The sequence below is a fragment of the Electrona antarctica genome, assembly GCF_951216825.1.
Source record: "Electrona antarctica genome assembly, chromosome: 17".
NCBI lineage: Eukaryota > Metazoa > Chordata > Actinopteri > Myctophiformes > Myctophidae > Electrona > Electrona antarctica.
The window spans coordinates 18,824,387-18,843,544 of NC_136798.1; the positions used below are offsets into that span (position 1 = coordinate 18,824,387).

Consider the following 19,158-nt stretch of genomic DNA (forward strand, 5'->3'; position numbering starts at 1 on the left):
AGGTTTTCACCAGACAAAAAGGTTTTGTGTATAATACTGATGGATTGGCACTCGGCAAAGCATTAGAATTATGATCTGAAACTAGTGATCTAGTCCACTCCAGGCATATCTTTATTTGGATTGGCAACAGCCATTCTCTCATCAATCATTAACAGTGAGACCAACATGCTTTTACAGTTCGGCAGCGGCTACAATGTTTCACTCATTGTCTCCACCAGGCCGAAGGCATGGGGAGAGAGTATGTTTTGCACTCCGTCCGTCCGTCCGTCCGTCCGTCCGTGTGTCCGTGTGTCCGTCCGTCTGTGAACAGCTAATCTACGGCACCGTTAACCCGGTCGATGCCAAATTTTGCACACACACTCCCTGGTTTCCAGAACAGCCTGTTATAGCGCCACCAGGAGGCCGCTTTGTGCAAAACAAGTTTTTGGACAGTACACCTACAGATTTTGTCCAAACATCACACAAATTGGTACACAGTCTCTCTAGAGCCATTCAACGAAACGGGTTTTTCAGATTTCTCAGACTCCATCCTGATTGGCTAAGATTGGCTTCCAAAGTTCGCAGGAGTGCTCAGTTTCAAACAAAATGCTGCAAATCATGAACACATTGTGTGATTTCCGTGAAATTGCGCACGCACATTCCCACTAGGCAGAGGAAGAAATGCCACGTGAACATTTTCAACTCAGCCTCATGGTGGCGCTATAACTGGCCGAAACTCCCTAGAGGCCAAGGAAAAACCTTTGCCTGGAATTTTTCACATCTGCTCTTTATAGCGCCACCAGGAGGCCGACATATGTAAAACACATTTTCTAATATTACTCCTTCAGATGTTATCCAAATTTCACGCAAATCGGTACACATGCTCTCCATAGTCATGTGATCAAGACGGGTTTGTTTGATTTCTCATAATCCACCTTCATTGCCTACGATTGGCTTCTAAACTTTTCAGGAGTAGCCCGCTTTGTACCCGTTTTGTACAAATCGCCACAACGACTCAACGCAGCATCTGATTGCGGTGAAACTGTGCATGCATATTCCCACTAGGAAGAAATGCCACTTGACAGTTTTCAAATCAGCCTCATGGTGGCGCTACAACGGGCCAAGCCGTGACACACAAACACACACACACACACACACACACACACGATTATATTACTCCAAACATCACACACACTCCTATCCTCCTGGTGGAGACCTGTGCCCAGAAGGGCACTTTTTCTAGTTCTCATATCTTTTGACCAAACTCTTAATTAGATGTGATAGTTAATGTTATGCGGCTGCCTAACCGTGTTGTGGCATGCATACTTTTCAGTTGGACGTCTCTCTTCATCTATTGCCACATGCACAGTTTGCACACACAGATCCCTTTCCTGGGGATTGTTTTGTCTTTCAAAAACCCAGGTTTAAGAATGCCTCAGAAGCATTGTGGAGAGGAGTCTTAAACCCATGTTTAAGAATGCCTCAGAAGCATTGTGGAGAGGAGTCTTAAACCCATGTTTAAGAATGCCTCAGAAGCATTGTGGAGAGGAGTCTTAAAACTCTGCAAGAGAAGTCTCTGCTCCAGGAAAATCAAGTGTACATTGATTGTGCTCGACAGTCGACACAAAACGAATTTGATTCAGATTATTATGCTTCATATTGTTAGTGATGGGTAGAATTACCTATTGATTCTACACAGGGAAATTAGATGCTCCAGCAGAAAGTACTAGTAGGAAATAAAAACAGAGCAGTGCAAGGTATAGGTTTGATTAAAAGAAGGTGTAAATGATAACACCATCTATCTATAAATGCACCATTGCTCTGTACGTCTGTGTGTATGTCTGTAATGCACATAACTCGAGAACCGTCTCACCGACTTCAAATTTGACACACACATTCCACACCCCCACAGGGAGTGCAGTGCCCGGTGTCGTATAGCCGGTTGTTGGAACCAGCACAAACACCTCTGCCTGGGCTCTACCTGATCACCCCTATATCTCTATATATGGATCTGGCCTGTTCTGACATATATTACTCCTTTGGAGCCAAGACCCCATATAAGGTCGTAATAATCACAACACTTTGGGCATGCCTGACACAGAACCTCATATATAGGAATAAAGGGCCACAGAGAGACAGATACAGAAATCTCCATATATGGGAATGAAAGGGACGCAGACAGATGGGTGAAGCGGGTACTCTGACACGGGTACAACAGGTATTGCATAGTCTGGTGGGGCATGGAGCTGGCCTGTTCTGACATCATTATGACATCTGACAGCATTTTTAGCCAAAATCGCACGCTGTCGTTATTTGCATTATGGCTCAAAACTAGATCAAATAGGCATGATCGGTGCATAATATACAGTAAATCATTAATCCAGCGTTGCACTGATGAAAACAGTGATCGAAGCGTTACCAGGCCTCACTACTCACTAGGCCTCAGAATATTCCCTCTATCCTTTATGGGCCAAATATTTGTTCTATCAAATGCGACATTATAATTACCTCCCACTGTCATATAAATAAAACATGACAAAACGGTTCCCCAAAGCTTTTTTTCCCTGTAAAAATAATAATGAAAATAAAGAAACTGTAATCAACCTGGTCTCTTCAATTCAGCAGCACCAGGTTCTAAAGCACAAATGTCCCACTCTGGCACCAATAACAGTATATTAATATTGTCCAAATCACATATTGGTCAATAAAACAATAGCATACAAAAAAAGTGTATTTTACCCCTCCCACCCCCAAAAGTTCCCGCTTCGAAAAACCCTGGTATCTTAAACAGTACATAGAAATAAAACACATTATTGAAGCCTATGAACACAATTCAAACATTTAATATAAAGACCAACATATCTCCAAGAGCGATTTCGTCAGCTGCTTACATTCATTCTGCTAACAGAAGCTGTTTATACTCGCAGTTTAAAGGTTAATTCAAATTTATTGGAGTGTAAATGTTCATTCCTTTTTTGTACCCATTCTCTGCAGCCTTTAACCTATATAACGCTCAATTGTTCTGCCTTAATATAACAACTTAGTTCGTAAACGGAAGTATTTGTGATATTCTTCCCAGGCGGCGGCCTCAGCCATGAGCCTGAGAGCACTACTTCCTTGTCGGAGTTCGGGGGCGTTTCAGAGCGAAGCCCCATGGTTGTCCAAGCCCACTCCCACCCAAGGAGCTCCTCCAGCCCTCCACCGATCCTCCACGACCTGCAGCAGTCAGTCAGCACCTCCTATGTCCTGCTAAACCTAGCCAAAGGTGAAGCAACATTAAAAACACAAAGCATAATATAATCTGTGCAATTGCTATCTGCCAGTCTCTGGATTCACTGTGATTCTGTGAATGAGGACACAACATAGATAATCCTTTTCTGCTTCATCCGTTTAACAGACCTGCGTACCTGTGTGCATTTTGCGTAGCAGGTATGCAGTTTGACAACAAACAACACTGATGCGATATGTGCCTCTAAAGTACACAAATAGCTGGTGATGCCTTATGAGTTTGACAATTTACAATTCCAATTTAGGCAATATCCGTAGCGACTTTAGTCATTATCTTGAGCGACTTACAAGTGTGAAATCGGAAAAAGCAGAGTAAGCATGAGGTCTAGTTGTTCTGTGAGACATGGAGAGAAAGCTGGTTAGAGACAACACGTTCAAGAGTTTTTGAAAGAAAGGAAAGGATTGATTTTTTTAAAACAACTTTATCCCGACGGTCTGTAGTTCTACTGTCTTGAGTGTTCAATGGTTGTTTTCTTGAGGATTAATGTGACTGTTGATGATGAAGGTAATGAAAGGGAGTAGATTAGGGGTGGGCGATATGGAAAAATATAATATCACAATATTCATGCTGTTTTAGGGTTCTTGTTCAAGTTGCTTAACAGTACAACCACCTACAAGGAAACTAAAAGAAAAAGGAGTAACAGAACATTTAGACCAAAATACTTGGATAACAAAACCGTTGTTATACAAAAGTATAAATTAAGGTATAGAACTGCAAATGTGCATTCACTGTATCAGATATATACGATATCTGTGAATAACGTCTCACAATACGATATTGTATCACCATATCGCCCACCCCTAGATTAGTTCTAGGATGGTCTAGAAGATCCAGGAAAGAATGCAGTCTAGAGGTGTCTAGTCTTATGACCATCTGGAGAGAAGACATTAGCTTTGAGTGAGTTAGGCACTTGATTAGTGGGAACATTGGAGAAAGCGTTTCTGACGTCAACCTTATCAAAGTAGGTGATGAAAGCCTTGGTGGAGAGTGATGAACGGGGCAGGAGATGGGTTTTAAGGAGGGAGGAAAGGAGCTTCCTTGGGTTAGAGGCAGAGGACTGAATCTTAACACAGTAGAAAGAAGACGTGGCAGTAGATAGAGGATGGAGGGGAGAAGGCAGAAAGGAGTGAGTGAAAGTGGGAGAGGTCATCTGATTAACCTGTTTTGTGCCACTTCTTTTCATCTGCCCCAAGACCTGTTCGTTCAGCTCTGAGGATTTCAGATAACCAAGGAGCTGGCGGGGGCTGCCTTGAGAGGGCAGTGATGGTCAAACAGATGAAATAGTGGAGAGGAAGGAGCAGGTTACAGTCTAAGTTGAGCGTGAGGGTAGGGAATTGTTGGGGTAAGGGAGAGACGTTTAAGGCCCTCATGTTACGTTGAGTGGTAATAGTTTGAGGGAGAGAGAGAGACGGAGAAGGTTATGAAGTGGTAATCAGAGATATGTAGGGGGTTACAGAGGTTAGAGGGAGAGCATTCTCTCTAGAGAAACCTATGTCTAATAGCTCTATGAGTAGGAGGAGAAGGAGATAAGGAGAGGTCGAATGAAGACAGAAGAGCCCTAACAAGAAGATACTTATCTGCACGTACGTTGAACTTGCCCATTAGAATGCAGGGAGTGCCATCTTCCGGAAACGAGCCGATAAGAGAATCTTACTCTTCCAGGAAGTCCCCAAGTGGCCCCTAGGGATGATTGAGCACAATAATGCAAAGGGGGACAGATTGTGTTATCGTGATGGCATGGAATTCAAATGTGGAAAGAGAAAGATTTAGAGACACCACTTGGGAAATTGTAAGTCTGATTGTACAGTAAATTGCTGTATGTGCTGAGCAAAGTGCAGTTTTGCTAGTATGCAGGCCCTAATAATACTGTCTCATGACATGACATTAAATAAATTGTCTCTTTCTCGTGTCTGTGTCCCTCTCTACGTATGCAGCGTGTTGCTGTGTGTAGAAGAGGCTGCGTGTCATTGTGATCTTTAGATAACAATACATATAATGGCAAAACTATGTTGTTGAAAATGTTACACTACAATTGCACTCTTAATTGCACTATTAACAATGGAACACTTATAACGTTTTAGATGCCCGAGATTTAGATGCCCGAAGAAGGTCTATGTGACCGAAACGTTGCTTAAATAAAAGTGTTCCTATTGTGCAAGTGCAGACATTGTGCGGATCATTTTATTTTATTCTCTATGCTTGATCCGTGCCTAAGCACCTGTCTCTGAGCCGATCAGGTGTGCAGACTTTGTTTCCTGTTCTTCCGACAATGTTACACTGAAATGAACATAATCCAGTGGCTTCCTCAAATCTACACTATGTTTTGTAAAATGGTTGTCAGTAACGTCAAAGGGCCACTTCACCCCTTTTGCAACCAGATCTTATTTAAATGATGTTTGGGAGACAAATACTTTCCTTGGATATTTATGTGGGTAATATGTGCTTTTACATATTTTAGTATTTCAAAGTGTCCATGGGCTCCATGATGTCATGGACACTGGGCTCACTTCCTTCCTGGACTACAATTCCCATAATGCTTTGGTCCACTGCTCCTCGTGGATTGGGGGAGGGCTGTCCTACTGAGACAACAGGAAATAAGTGAGCCCAGTGTCCATGACATCATGGAGCCCATGGACACTTTGAAATACTGAAATATCTAAAAACACATTCTACCCACATAAGAACGCCAGGAAAGTGTTTCTTGTCTCCCAAACATCATTAAAATAAGATCTGGTTGCAAAAGGGGTCCTTGAAGTGGCCCTTTAAGTATACCGCGAGTGGGTCCTAGTCAGTGGGCTAAACTTGGCACACCCCCGGTTTGATCTGTGTCACAAAGTATACAAATTAATTGTATACTTTGGCCATTAAAAAATAGCAGATATACAAGCTCATAGTATGTCACTTCGTGCAGCTTTATGAGCTTGTACATCTTCTATATTTTGAGATGGCTGGTCGGCAGCCAAATCATGCATATAGTTTTGGGGGTCCTTGACATGAAAAAGTTTGAGAACCACTGACATAAGAAACTTCGGCCTCAGGTCTAAATGGGTGAAGCATTAGCACGTCAGCAACTCGTCATTACGGCTCACTATCTTTTCTCTATTCATATCGCTCCCTCAGGCATCAGCACCTCGTCAGAGCCGCTGATCTTCTCCGCAGATGGAGCAGGGGAGGACGACGACGACGGGGTCTCGTCCGGGGACTACGGGATGGATGGCAGCGCTCCCTGGTACCTACGGGTGCAGGAGCTGGCGCACGACAGCCTGATCGCTGCCACACGGGCACAGCTTGCCAGGGATGCCAGGGCCAGCCAAGATGCCAGGGCTGCAAGCGTCAGTAGCAGTAAATGCCTTCTTTTTTATCTCAATCAGTACAAGCAGGATAACCATTGAAGTGCAATTAGAAGAACGTCATTTGTCAAAGCTTTTAAAAGCCATCCTAGGCTAGAAAAGCAACTTGGTGGAATCTCGGATAGCAAGTGTACTGTGAGTCTTGGCTCATACAGTATGTAGGCCTTGAGCTAATGCAGCAGACAATATTGTCTCACAGTACTTTGGTCTTTAACACTGCCTTCAGTGCAGTGTGAGAGTACAATGTCTGCAGCATGGCGGGCCTTAGTGCAGTGTGGAATAAAATGTTCAGTCCCTGAGCTGGTAGAAGTACCCCTCCAGCTGCCAATGATTACATTATGTCCTGTAGGTCCCCCCTCAGCAGCATCAAATGTGTCTGTTACAGACAGACGTTACCACTGACTTGGTGTGATTGCTGCTGATAAGTGCCTTCCAAGCAGCAGGAGTCCCTGGCAGTTAAAACAAGAGAGTGATTGCATTCAGCATAGTAGAGTCGCCATGTATTATATCGTCGCTGTCGCGCAGAAACCTTGTATGTCCAAACCTGTTGCTTTTCAGGAAATGGAAAAAACAATGAGCCTGTGTTCCAATGGATCCAATGTAGTTATTTAGTCACAGGGCTCTTGTTAATACTCTTCATTGGTTCAATATTTATAAAACCCATAGACACACTCGACCACTGACTTTAACTTTAACCGTTTCCGTACATAGGATGTCGCCACACGTCCTAGAGGTCCCAATCGACGCATACATCCGACGTCCTCACACGTCCTAGCGCATCCTCAATGATACGGGGCGAGATAAGAATATTCTGAATTGTTTGTCAGTTCGCCTTTCGGCTACCGTATGCTACACTCTAGGCAATTGTTAGCTTACCATAAAATATCTAGGTTTCCGCCCAACGGCGACGATCTATAGCCCTTCAGTAGTGTCTTTGAGATTGTCCCAGATGATTGGTTGTATGCAGCCAAGCACCAGACTCCTATATGTGTCCCAGATGCGTGTATCTCGTTTGCGTCCGAGCATAGGCATGGTAACGCCCCACCTGCCTGTGATTGGCCTACCGACACTGCCCGTCTTGACTGTCCTCCGAGGTGGATATAGCTACCGGTGTGCTGGATAGTCTGATGCGAGGTTACTCTGCGGTGGAAAAGTACGGTATGATACAAGAGAACTATAACTTGTAACTTTTATTTTTGTAGGAGAGGCATACTGATATGGTTTATGCCGTTTGCTTTGATGGAATAATTGATTGAACATGCACTCTGTATTAATATGATTTGAGATTTTTTTCCCAACTATTCAGCCAAGTTAATTATACGTTAACTACGTAAGTTGACAACGGTAAAACAAAATATAGACATGAATGAACAAAATCGGAATCGGGATATATTATTGAGAATTCCACTCTTCAAAGTCGGCGCTCGTAGCCTCGTAAAGGCAGTGACGTCCCTTAAAAGCGACAGGTTCTCTGTCTGCCGTCTCCTCTCTGCTCTGTTAACATTATGGGTAACTCAATTCAAGTGGTAAATTAAATGTGAAATACATCCTCTATTGAGAAAACAACAATATATGTTGACAAAGACACTTCATACATTTGGAAACATATTTTTATTCAAATCAATATAGTCTTCAGTTCATTTCGTATTATTTTAAAAGTAGGCTAACTACAGTTGAATTTCAATGGACTTCTATCTATATGGGCTGGCCTGCAGTACACCGTTCTAACGCACCAGAAGTGGGGCCGCTGTCTCATTTGGGGGCGTGAGTCTCTAGGCCTATGCCCGGACGCAAACGAGATTCACGCGTCCCAGATGATTGGTTGTATACAGCCAGGCACCAGACTCCTATATGTGTCCCAGATGATTGGTTGTATACAGCCAGGCACCAGACTCCTATAGTGTCCCAGATGATTGGCTCTATACAGCCAGGCACCAGACTCCTATAGTGTCCCAGATGATTGGCTCCATAGATATATATAAACACTAGATGGCTCAAGGCGGAGTTTCTGACGTCGTTCACCCGGCAGCCATCTTACTTCGGGGCTACAGTACAGTATGTTCAATGGCAGCTCAAACAGAAACAGTCATAACTCGCTCAAATCTTGACGGATTTACAAACGGGTTGGTTTATTACAAACGTTGTCAACGTGGCTATGATTCAGGACACTTATCTGCTTAATTAATTTTTTTATATGAACGTCGTATAAAAGCATATAAGTATGCGGACGTCTCTGACGTTTATAACAAACCAAACCGTTTGAAAATTGGTTGAAAATTTAGCAAGTTATGGTTATTTAAGAGTACATGCCCCATAGACACAATGTTATGTGTCCCGAGGTAAGATGGCCGCCACGTAACGACGTCACTCTCCATTGGCCAACAGCGCGGGTGAGCTATCTAGAGTTTATATATATCTATGATTGGCTCTATACAGCCAGGCACCAGACTCCTATATGTGTCCCAGATGATTGGCTCTATACAGCCAGGCACCAGACTGCTACTGTATGTGTCCCAGATGATTGGTTGTATACAGCCAGGCACCAGACTGCTACTGTATGTGTCCCAGATGATTGGTTGTATACAGCCAGGCACCAGACTGCTACTGTATGTGTCCCAGATGATTGGTTGTATATTACAGCCAGGCACCAGACTGCTACTGTATGTGTCCCATATGATTGGTTGTATACAGCCAGGCACCAGACTGCTACTGTATGTGTCCCAGATGATTGGTTGTATACAGCCAGGCACCAGACTGCTACTGTATGTGTCCCAGATGATTGGTTGTATACAGCCAGGTACCAGACTGCTACTGTATGTGTCCCAGATGATTGGTTGTATACAGCCAGGCACCAGACTGCTACTGTATGTGTCTTGTGTCCCAGATGATTGGTTGTATACAGCCAGGCACCAGACTGCTACTGAGTCCTCGTCTTCTGAGGCTTCATACACACATCAAACGAACATGCTCTGTTCCGTCTGTGTATCATGGTGCTCAATGCTTTTCCAATGGAAGTCACGTGGGTTGTATTGAGCAAACACTTGTGTTCCATTGCCCCCCTCCCCCCATCAAACACAAGTGTTTGGTCAAACCACGTGACTTCCATTGGAAAAGCATTGAGGCATGCAACACAGACGGAACAGAGAATATTCGTTTGATATGTGTCAATGTGTGTATGAAGCCTGAGGCCTCATACACACGTATCGAACAAATGTTCTGTGTTCTGTTCTGTCTGTGATTAATGGCTGCCACATTGACAATGCATCAAACACAAATGTTTGGTCAAACCATGTGACTCCCATTGGAATTGCATTGTGGCAGCCATTAATCACAGACGGAACACAGAACATTCGTTTGATATGTGTGTATGAGGCCTCAGTCTCCCTCCTAGGGCTGTCAAGATTACAAATTCAAGTTGGCGATTGCCACACAAATAATTGCGATTAACGCTTTGTGTGTGTGTGTGTGTGTGTCCTCGAGAACCGTAAACCCTACCGACTTCAAATTCAACACACGTTACACACGGCCACAGGGAGTGCAGTGGCCGGTGTCGAGTTGGTCGGACCCATGGTTGTCCAGAACTGCCCCAAAAAGGCCTCTGCCTGGGCTCTAGAGAGGGCACCTGCCCACAGTGCCTAGTGTCCATATATGGAGCTGGCCTGCTCTGACATCATTCTGACGTCTGCATAGACTCCATATTTGGGCATGCCTGACAAAGAACTGAACCTCCATATATGGGCATAAAAGGGACACAGACATAATATCTGGGTGGGGCATTCATTTCCAACATGCATCGTTCCAAGTAGGTCAGTGCCCAACGGGCACCGCTGTAGAGGCGCCAATGGGCACCGCTCTCGTACTTCAAATAGCGTAAATGGCTGATCTACAAGCTTACAACGAAGTGACGCGTTGTAAGCTTGTAGATCTGCTATTTTTGCATTTAAAAATGATAACGTTCATGACTATTATCTCAAATAATCGCGATTAAACGATTACGTAATAATTGTGACAGACCTACTCTCTCCCCCGGCCTCTATCTCTCTCTCTCTCTCTCTCTCCTCCGGCTGGCCTAGACGACCACACACACAGCTTCACGCCGGACGGGGAGAAGCAGCGCGAGCTGTTGTCTCGGGTGAGCCGCCCACTGGCCAAGCAGATCCTTCGCTGCTCCTTCGAGGGTTGTTGCAGGACGTTCACCTGGCCCGCTCACCTCAAATACCACCTCAAAACTCACAGGTAAGACGAGGGACTGCCTGGAGCACATACAGTAACAGGCTTATTATTAGTAATTATAAGTTAGTTTCGGCAGGGTTGGGAATTTAAGTTAACCTAAATAGAACCAATAACCGACTTTTCTTGTTCATGTAGATGAATTGAATAGCAGAATAGAATTGAGAAGCCGATTTTTTGCTACTTATACAGTATATCAAAGAATCGACTGAACAAATTAAATTTTTCTAATTGTCTAGGTCGATTAGTCTGATTCACTCACCGCCAACAACCCGCGACACGCTGTCAAGCTGGATTACCAGCCTAGGTGCCCAGACGGCTACGCCAGCCGCCTGAGCCTATTTTCACTTTATTAGTTGTAACTTGTTAGAATCGTTCATTAATCTTAATGGAGGCAAAACTTTGAAATAATATTTATTTGAAGTCGTATGGCCCAGCCCTAAGGACCGGAGCCCATAGCAGACTAATAACGAAGTTAGTTTCATTATGAGTCACAAGATTGTCTTGGGTATAAACACCGTAGTCACATAAGCAGCTAGGAGTTGAGCAAACCTTTTTCTTTTATTTTCAAAACACATTTTCCAAAGTCAGCTACTACTGCTTATTACTATGCAGGAAAGATACTGCATAATCGTTGGCCTCATAGCATAATTGCCTAAGTCATATTTCAAGGTTTTCTGAAAAGAAGAGAAAACGCTATCTGCCTAAGTCATCTCTTTGACTTGTGCGTTTAGTAATATCCTAAGTCATATTTTATCTTCTTTTATTTATTCTGCCCAACTCCTAATACTGCTCATTCACCTTGCCTTATTCAATTTCATATGCCCTCAGAACTTTTGTTACATTCCAAAATCTGCTCAAGTCGTCTCTTTGACTTAGGCAGATATGCCTTTTCCATTGTACTGACATGACCCTAAAGGCAAAAAGACTACTACACACCATAATGCAATTGCTTAATAATAATAAAAACACACACGTTGACATTTTTACTTTTTTATTCTAATTCATCTCGCATACCTCAGTTTGATTTGCCATTGTAGATGTTAAATCAAAATCGTCTCCTTTTATACTCTCCTTGTTTGCCTTATTCTCTTGTGTGATATCATTTCTCTAGCTGCCGTATCTACTTTGACTACTGAATCGACCGCAACTAACCCCAATTTAAAAACAATAAAATGAAAGCACATCACTATATTAACTTGGATTTAATCTCCCGATATCGAAATGTATCAAACATAAAGAAGGAGGATTGAATCGACTTTGTAGAATCATTAACAGGCAAGTTGAGGAGGTTTCTGGCAGTAAGACTGTTTGCACATTCTTTGATTTACTTGTGGTTGCAGCAGCTTGCCGGGGCAACAGAAAACGGCATCAAAGCGAAGGAGAAGACTGCTTGCTTAATGCAATTTGTGCAATGCAGAGAGCTCTGATCTTGTTTATTGTATCAGTTTTGGAAAAATCTATTTGCGGTCAGCCTGCCTGATAGTGTGGTAAGCTGCAGTAAATAAGCCTTTATGAAGGCAAAGTTCTGCATAAGCATTAATTTAAGTTCTCAGTCACGACGACTGATTTAAGTCATTTGGAATCCACAGAAGCCAGCATGTTTTCTATGCAAGCATGATGCGCAGTGAAAATAGCCGATCTACAATTGAGACGGCATTGATAACTTGTAAATAGGCTATTTTCGGTTATTAATTTAAGAATAGAGTATTTGAAGTGGTCAAAGTAGCAAAATGTTCAGAAGCATATTCCATAAAATCTTATTAGTCTTAAGATATTTCATATAAAAGCAAATGTTAAAGCCTCAATCTGTGATTTCTTCATCTGGTTGGCAGTATGTAGAACGGCAGGAACAATATTACTAAATAAAACATCATTGTCTCCACCAGGCCGAAGGCATGGGGAGAGAGTATGTTTTGCACTCCGTCCGTCCGTCCGTGTGTCCGTCCGTCCGTCTGTGAACAGCTAATCTCCGGCACCGTTAACCCGGTTGATGCCAAATTTTGCGCACACACTCCCTGGATGCCAACGATGAACCTCTGCCCCAAAATCTCCAGAACGGCCTGTTATAGCGCCACCAGGAGGCCGACTTTTGAGAAACACATTTTTTACTCCTCCAGATCTTGTCCAAAAATCCCACAAATCGTTACACACTATCTCTATAGTCATGTGTTCAAGATGGATCTGTCCGATATTTCATATTCCATCCTAATTGGCTAACATTGGCTTTCAAAGTTTGCAGGATTGGCCCTTTTGAAACAAAAAGCCTCGAATCATGAACGCAGCGTGCAATTTATGTGAAATCTTTCACAGACTTTCCTACTAGGCTGAGGAATATATCCCACCCTTTTCACATTGGCCTGTTATAGCGCCACCAACAGGTGGACTTTTGCAAAACACATTTGGGAACAAAATGCCTCAAATCATCCAATCCAAATCAATGGTGTAAGAACAAAATAGGGCACCCTTTTCACATTGGCCTATTATAGCACCACCAGGAGGCCACAACCTGACCTGGCATGGTGGAGACCTGTGCCTCGAGGGGCACTTTTTCTAGTTTTACATGTTGTGTCAACAGCGCTAGTGCTCCTTTAACAAATCACTCATTAGGATTTGGTCATACAGACATTTGGTCATACAGAATTTTTTTTAATTTATTTTGCTTTCATCCATGAACTCCTGAGTAAGTCTCTTGTGTTTCATTATACGCGTGCTTGTCGTTTGCTTTGGGGTGCGCTGAAGGAACGACCGTACGTTCCGGTGCGGGGCAGAGGGCTGTGGGAAGAGCTTCTACGTGCTGCAGAGGCTGCAGGTTCACATGAGGACCCACAACGGCGAGAAGCCCTACATCTGCAAGGAGAAGAACTGCGGCAAGAGGTTCACCACCGCCGGAAACCTGAAGAACCACAAACGTACGCACACAGGTCAGTCAGAGCCACAGACAGTACACAGTACCACACAACACTTTACTACTGGAAGTCTGGAACTACACATCCCAGTAATCTGTTTTCCGTTCACAAAAATATATTTAAAAATATCTTAGTTTTTTATTTTCATGTCTGCTAAGCAGCAAGCTATAGATGCTTAGATGATTTCTATTTATATTAGGATAAATGTGCGCGACAAGTGGGGAGGAGGCTCCACTTCCGCTTTATATTTTACTCATGCAGACTCCAGCAACGGACTCCAGACTCCAGCATTTGAAAATTGCGAGAGGCAACAGTCTGGCAACGCGGGACTACTAACTGACTATTCACAGATTTTATTGAAGGGATAGCCCCTTGAGATGCAGCAGTGTCTCATTTTCAGGAGAGGGGTCCTATGAAAACATGAACAACAGACATAGATACAATACAATATACAAAGTATAATATACAAAGTATAAAGAGACTCATTCATACACAGATAACTTGCTTACCCTCTCCCACCCATCCCATCAACCACCACACCACCAGCTGTTAAACGACAGAAGAGAAAGAAGGGTACAGTACCTCCTGTGAAATACCTCAGTGTATATGTCCCTACAAGTAAAGTCAATTTAGAAGTATAAACAAGTTGAATCAAGATGTGAAGTCAAGTCCTGAAGCGACAGAATGATGTATGGATCTAAGAGATGGATAGTCTCGCGTAGCCAGACAACTATTCCGCAATCTCCTAATGCTATATAGAGTCTGGAACTATACCTCCCAGAAGCTGAGCAAGGAAGCTGGCATTTACGTTCACTTAAATACATTTTAAAACATCTTTGCATTTTTGAGGGGCGCTAGTCCCTCCTATGCCCAGCTTTCTGAGTTTGTGTAAACACAAACATTGAAGATAAAAGTGAGGACAGAAAAGTGAAGATGCAAATTGTTATTGGCCGGAATGACATTTGTGATGATTTGATTGGCTGAGAACAGAATGTGACGTATATGATATGATGTATGATAAGCGCCCCTCACTTCACACTTTTATTTCCATTTCTGCTAAGCAATAAGCTATATATGCTTAGATGATTTAGATTAGGATACATTTGCGTGACTGTAAAGACAAAACGGAAGTGGGGAGGAGGCTTCACTTCCGCTTTATTGCTTGCTCATGATCAGAGCTTCCGTTCTCCAGACTGTATGACGGAAGCATTTGAAAATTGCGAGAGGCAAGAGTCTGGCAATGTGAGATGAAGAGATGGAGGACGATTATTCCAATCAAAAGGGTCTTTGACTCTTTGTAGCAGAAGGACCTTTGTCCAACCACTTTAAAGATGTGTGGGACAACAAAGTAAGGATATTGCAGATGTCCAAGTGGATGAAGATGGAACCATTCTTTGTCATGGGTTGTGATTATTCTGCATTTGCGGCTGCATATCGGCATGCATGCAATATGTATGTTTGTGTATACACACACATACAGTACTGTATGTTGGGTTGGTGTGCATGTGAGAGTTAGTACTAATCTGTGTTGCTGAAACAAGGTTTATTTGAATACTGTTTGACACCTAAGGTAGACCTATGCTTTTTCGTTTAAATGCTTTATTGCAGGTTGGTACAATGTTGTTATCCATTTCATGTTTTTTTCATCCAATGTGCATAAAATCTGAAATGATCATACAAAAAATGAATGAACGGAGGAGGAAAATACAAGAAAAAAAGAGAAAAATATATGAAGCAAAATAAGGACAAATTAAAACGGGGCACTCTTAATGGACTTTTATACTTGTATTTCTGATACTCACTTACCCCAGTTCCCTTCAAATCCATCTTCACGGTTTCCCTGAAGTAATTCTTTCCATCTCTTTGATCTCTTCAAATGTTATTTTCCAGTTGTTAATGGACGGTGGTTTTACATCAAACCGACACCTATATTATTCCATACGGTGAAATAATATATTAGATAATATTAGATTCATACGGAGGTATTTTTGATACATGCCCCCTTTATAGGGTTTGGCCCATTACTCAGCTAAATGTTGTTAAAGCTGCACTATTGAACTTTCCTCTTCTACCCCCTATTTGAACTCTGTTTACTTCAGCAAGTGCTGAATTTGTTTTGCCATTGAGCTAATAGAGCCTTCCTGCTTGCTCAGGGGATAAATTCATGTCAGATCCTGTGTCTAGGGGAGATATGACAACTGACTCATTTGTCTCATTAGAAGAGCAGGGTGACAAACTACATGCCCCCCCAATTGTATAAGTTATATTGTATACAGATTGGACACAATTATAATGTATTCATTAAAAAGAAGTGACATAGTGCCACTTTTTCTTGTCAAGACACACCACAACTGTGGCACCCCAGCAAATAAGTACGATTATAAATTAACCCATTAAACCCGGGAAAGCATCTGTGTCATGTTAGTTTTTTGCGTTGGCTATTGAAATACAGATACACAAGCTCACAGTTTGTATATCGAGCCTTAGAGGTTTCCACCATTAAAGGTTTAAGTCACAAAACCCCCTACAAAGGTCCCTCGGATGCTTTCCTCTTCGAAAGACAACGTAGCGTCCGTTCCACAACACCGGCTCGGTCGCTCCTGGATTAACATCAGGCGATCCTCCGATGTCGATGTCTTATTCAATGCTGGGTGTGTATATACTCTATCTATAATAAAAGTGTGTGTGTGTGTGTGTGTGTGTGCGTGTGTGCGTGTGCGCGTGTGCGCGTGTGTGGTTACTTCCAGGAGAAAAGCCTTTTCTGTGCGAAGCAGATGGTTGTGGGCGATCATTTGCAGAATACTCTAGTCTACGAAAGCACATGCTCGTACATTCTGGTGAGTGTGGGACACACTTTCCTTAATAAGCCAAGGAGGGCTGAGGAGCCCTCTCACATTGGCAGGCCTCACATTTGAGGATGACAATTGAATATGTGTCGGGGAAAGAAAGCCAGCCTGAAATGTGGCTATGTGCTGTTTGTTAGTCATAACAGTGCGCTGTGTATGTAAGGATGAGGTCTTACGTTTTAGAGTTAAAGGAATACTCACGATTTATTGTATTAAGTACATACAGTACAAAAAAAACATCAGCTACAGGATCCGATCATTTGAGTATCTGCCGATACCGATTTTTCCAGATCCGATATTATATAGAACACTTATGCCATATTACAATAGTGCAATATCCGAAATCACAGACAATATCCAGTCTAATATAATATATAATATTGATACTATCGATGTCCCGATGACGTTTTTTTTGCTCCCGATCCGATTCCGATTGTTTGAAAATGACGTGATCGGGCCCTGATTTCCAATCATGTAATCGGATCGGGACAACCCTACTAAAAACAATGAATACTACAAAGTGTGCTCTAAAAAATACACTGCGTTCTCCTCTTTGGCAGCCGCTTGCTGCTCAGCCATTGGGAGATCCTCATACATACAGTAGCTGCAGACACATACAGACGCATAATGGACAGGACCCACATGCAGTCCTGTCCTAAAAGGTAATGAATGTAGTTAATTTAAATCTGTCCTTACAAGTACAGTAATACAAGTGTGTGTGTGTGTGTGTGTGTGTGTGTGTGTGTGTGTGTGTGTGTGTGTGTGTGTGTGTGTGTGTGTGTGTGTGTGTGTGTGTGTGTGTGTGTGTGTGTGTGTGTGTGTGTGTGTGTGTGTGTGTGTGTGTGTGTGTGTGTGTGTGTGTGTGTGTGTAATCAGGTGAGAAGCCCCATCAGTGTGGGATCTGTGGGAAGACCTTCTCTCAGTCTGGCAGCAGAAATGTCCACATGAGGAAGAGACACGGAGAGGAGGGACTCACCAGTGAGGGCAGAGAAACGGGTCAGTCACACACGCACACACAGAGGCAGTGTTGGGCATTAGCTGTACTCAGCCCAAGTACAGATGCTGTTTCATGGTCTGTGACATCAAAGACTGCAGCATGAATTGTTCATGATGTTCTGTTCTTTAAATGATGATTTCTATAGCACTTTCATTTTTTCACATATTTGGCTCAGATTCCGCACAAGCCCTACAGGTTTGAAAAGCCATCTGTGACTGGCTGCACAGCAGACATATTTCTTTTTGAATCTGTCTCAAGTGTATATGAGCAATAACAAGATACCCCTCATTACACTTGTCTTTGCAGAGCTCATTCATTTCTCCTGCAGTCACTTGACAAAATTCCTCATGTTCGGTTTTAGAACAAAGAGTTTTCTCTTTTCATATAGTTTTGAATAGCTGTGCCGGATCATTTTGGTAATGGGACATAGTTATAATAGGTTTATTCTTGGTTCTAATCCCAGTCTCACTCTAATGTCCCTCTAATGATGTGTTAGTTATTATTGCCTAAATTAACAATGCTGTCCTATATTGGATTTGGAAGCAACAATAGGACGAGATGATGAATATAGGATCATAGCTTTATTTTTTTGTGATATTATAGTATTTTATTTTGTACACTTATTTTTTACAGTAAAAACGGCTGACAGAACAGCAACACAGTACACAAAGTGGGGCAACCAAAGAACAGAAAAAAGAAAAAGGGAGGGAGGATTATCTTTTTAATGCAGAGGCAGAACGGTGAACTTGCCAAGTCCCAGAGAACTGACTCACAGTCACACACACACCTACAATGTGGACGTGGTTTGACTCAGGGTGGTATCCATTAGCAACTAGGACTAGCAAATATCTAGAGTGCAACTATAGCGACATAATAGCCTGGCATGGCCAGACTAATATGATATCACTGCGTAGATATTAGTCTGGAACTTCGGTGTGGAATATTTATTTACAAGGGGCGGTTACAAACAGATTCCAACGTGACAGGAAAAAAGTCTCACTTTGAATAGTGGGCACTGATTCGTCAACCACAACTCTGGGGTGAGTGAAATGTAATTCAAACAGGAGTGCCAGACCAATCTCTGCCCAGGGCATTTGTTTATCCTGTGGCAGATTCGTCTGGTTTCCAGGCTAAGCGACCTATCCAACATTGTATGATGTGAAAGCCTTCTTCACACTAACCTAGCATTGTGATAACAAGCAACTGCTTTTCATACTGACCAGTAATCTGTAATCCAACATGCCGGGCAGAAAATTGTGTGTAGTCGGGCTGTGTGGAAAAAGGTCACAGCTGCTTCATCACTTTGCCAGACCCCCGCTAAATGTTATGCTTTGCGTGTAGACTAGAGGAGCCTGGTGCCTGAGTGACCTTTCCTCTGGCACTCCGAGACTCCAGACGAGGTCTAATGGCAGCCTGTTCCCACGGGCAGGTTTAGTTGTGTGAAACATTTCAAATGAAATGGGCCCTCGAGCTGCTGCCGTATTCCACTGCTTTCTGTACCGTGTATCAGTAAATATGTTTTTGTTTTAAAGATGAGAAACGAGATAAGTGATATGTG

The 19,158-nt window shown here is 42.8% G+C and overlaps 1 protein-coding gene across 2 annotated transcripts in view; it reads left to right on the forward strand.

Moving 5' to 3' along the window:
* znf410 (zinc finger protein 410) overlaps window positions 1-19,158 on the forward strand; it is a 37,950-nt gene that overhangs the window by 15,166 nt on the left and 3,626 nt on the right. For both annotated transcript variants that reach the window (XM_079526892.1, XM_079526893.1), the window contains exons 5-10: window positions 3,059-3,244; window positions 6,389-6,610; window positions 10,692-10,854; window positions 13,591-13,772; window positions 16,505-16,594; window positions 17,480-17,599. In XM_079526892.1, the coding sequence (XP_079383018.1) occupies window positions 3,059-3,244; window positions 6,389-6,610; window positions 10,692-10,854; window positions 13,591-13,772; window positions 16,505-16,594; window positions 17,480-17,599 (963 nt within the window). The remainder of the gene's footprint in view (window positions 1-3,058; window positions 3,245-6,388; window positions 6,611-10,691; window positions 10,855-13,590; window positions 13,773-16,504; window positions 16,595-17,479; window positions 17,600-19,158) is intronic.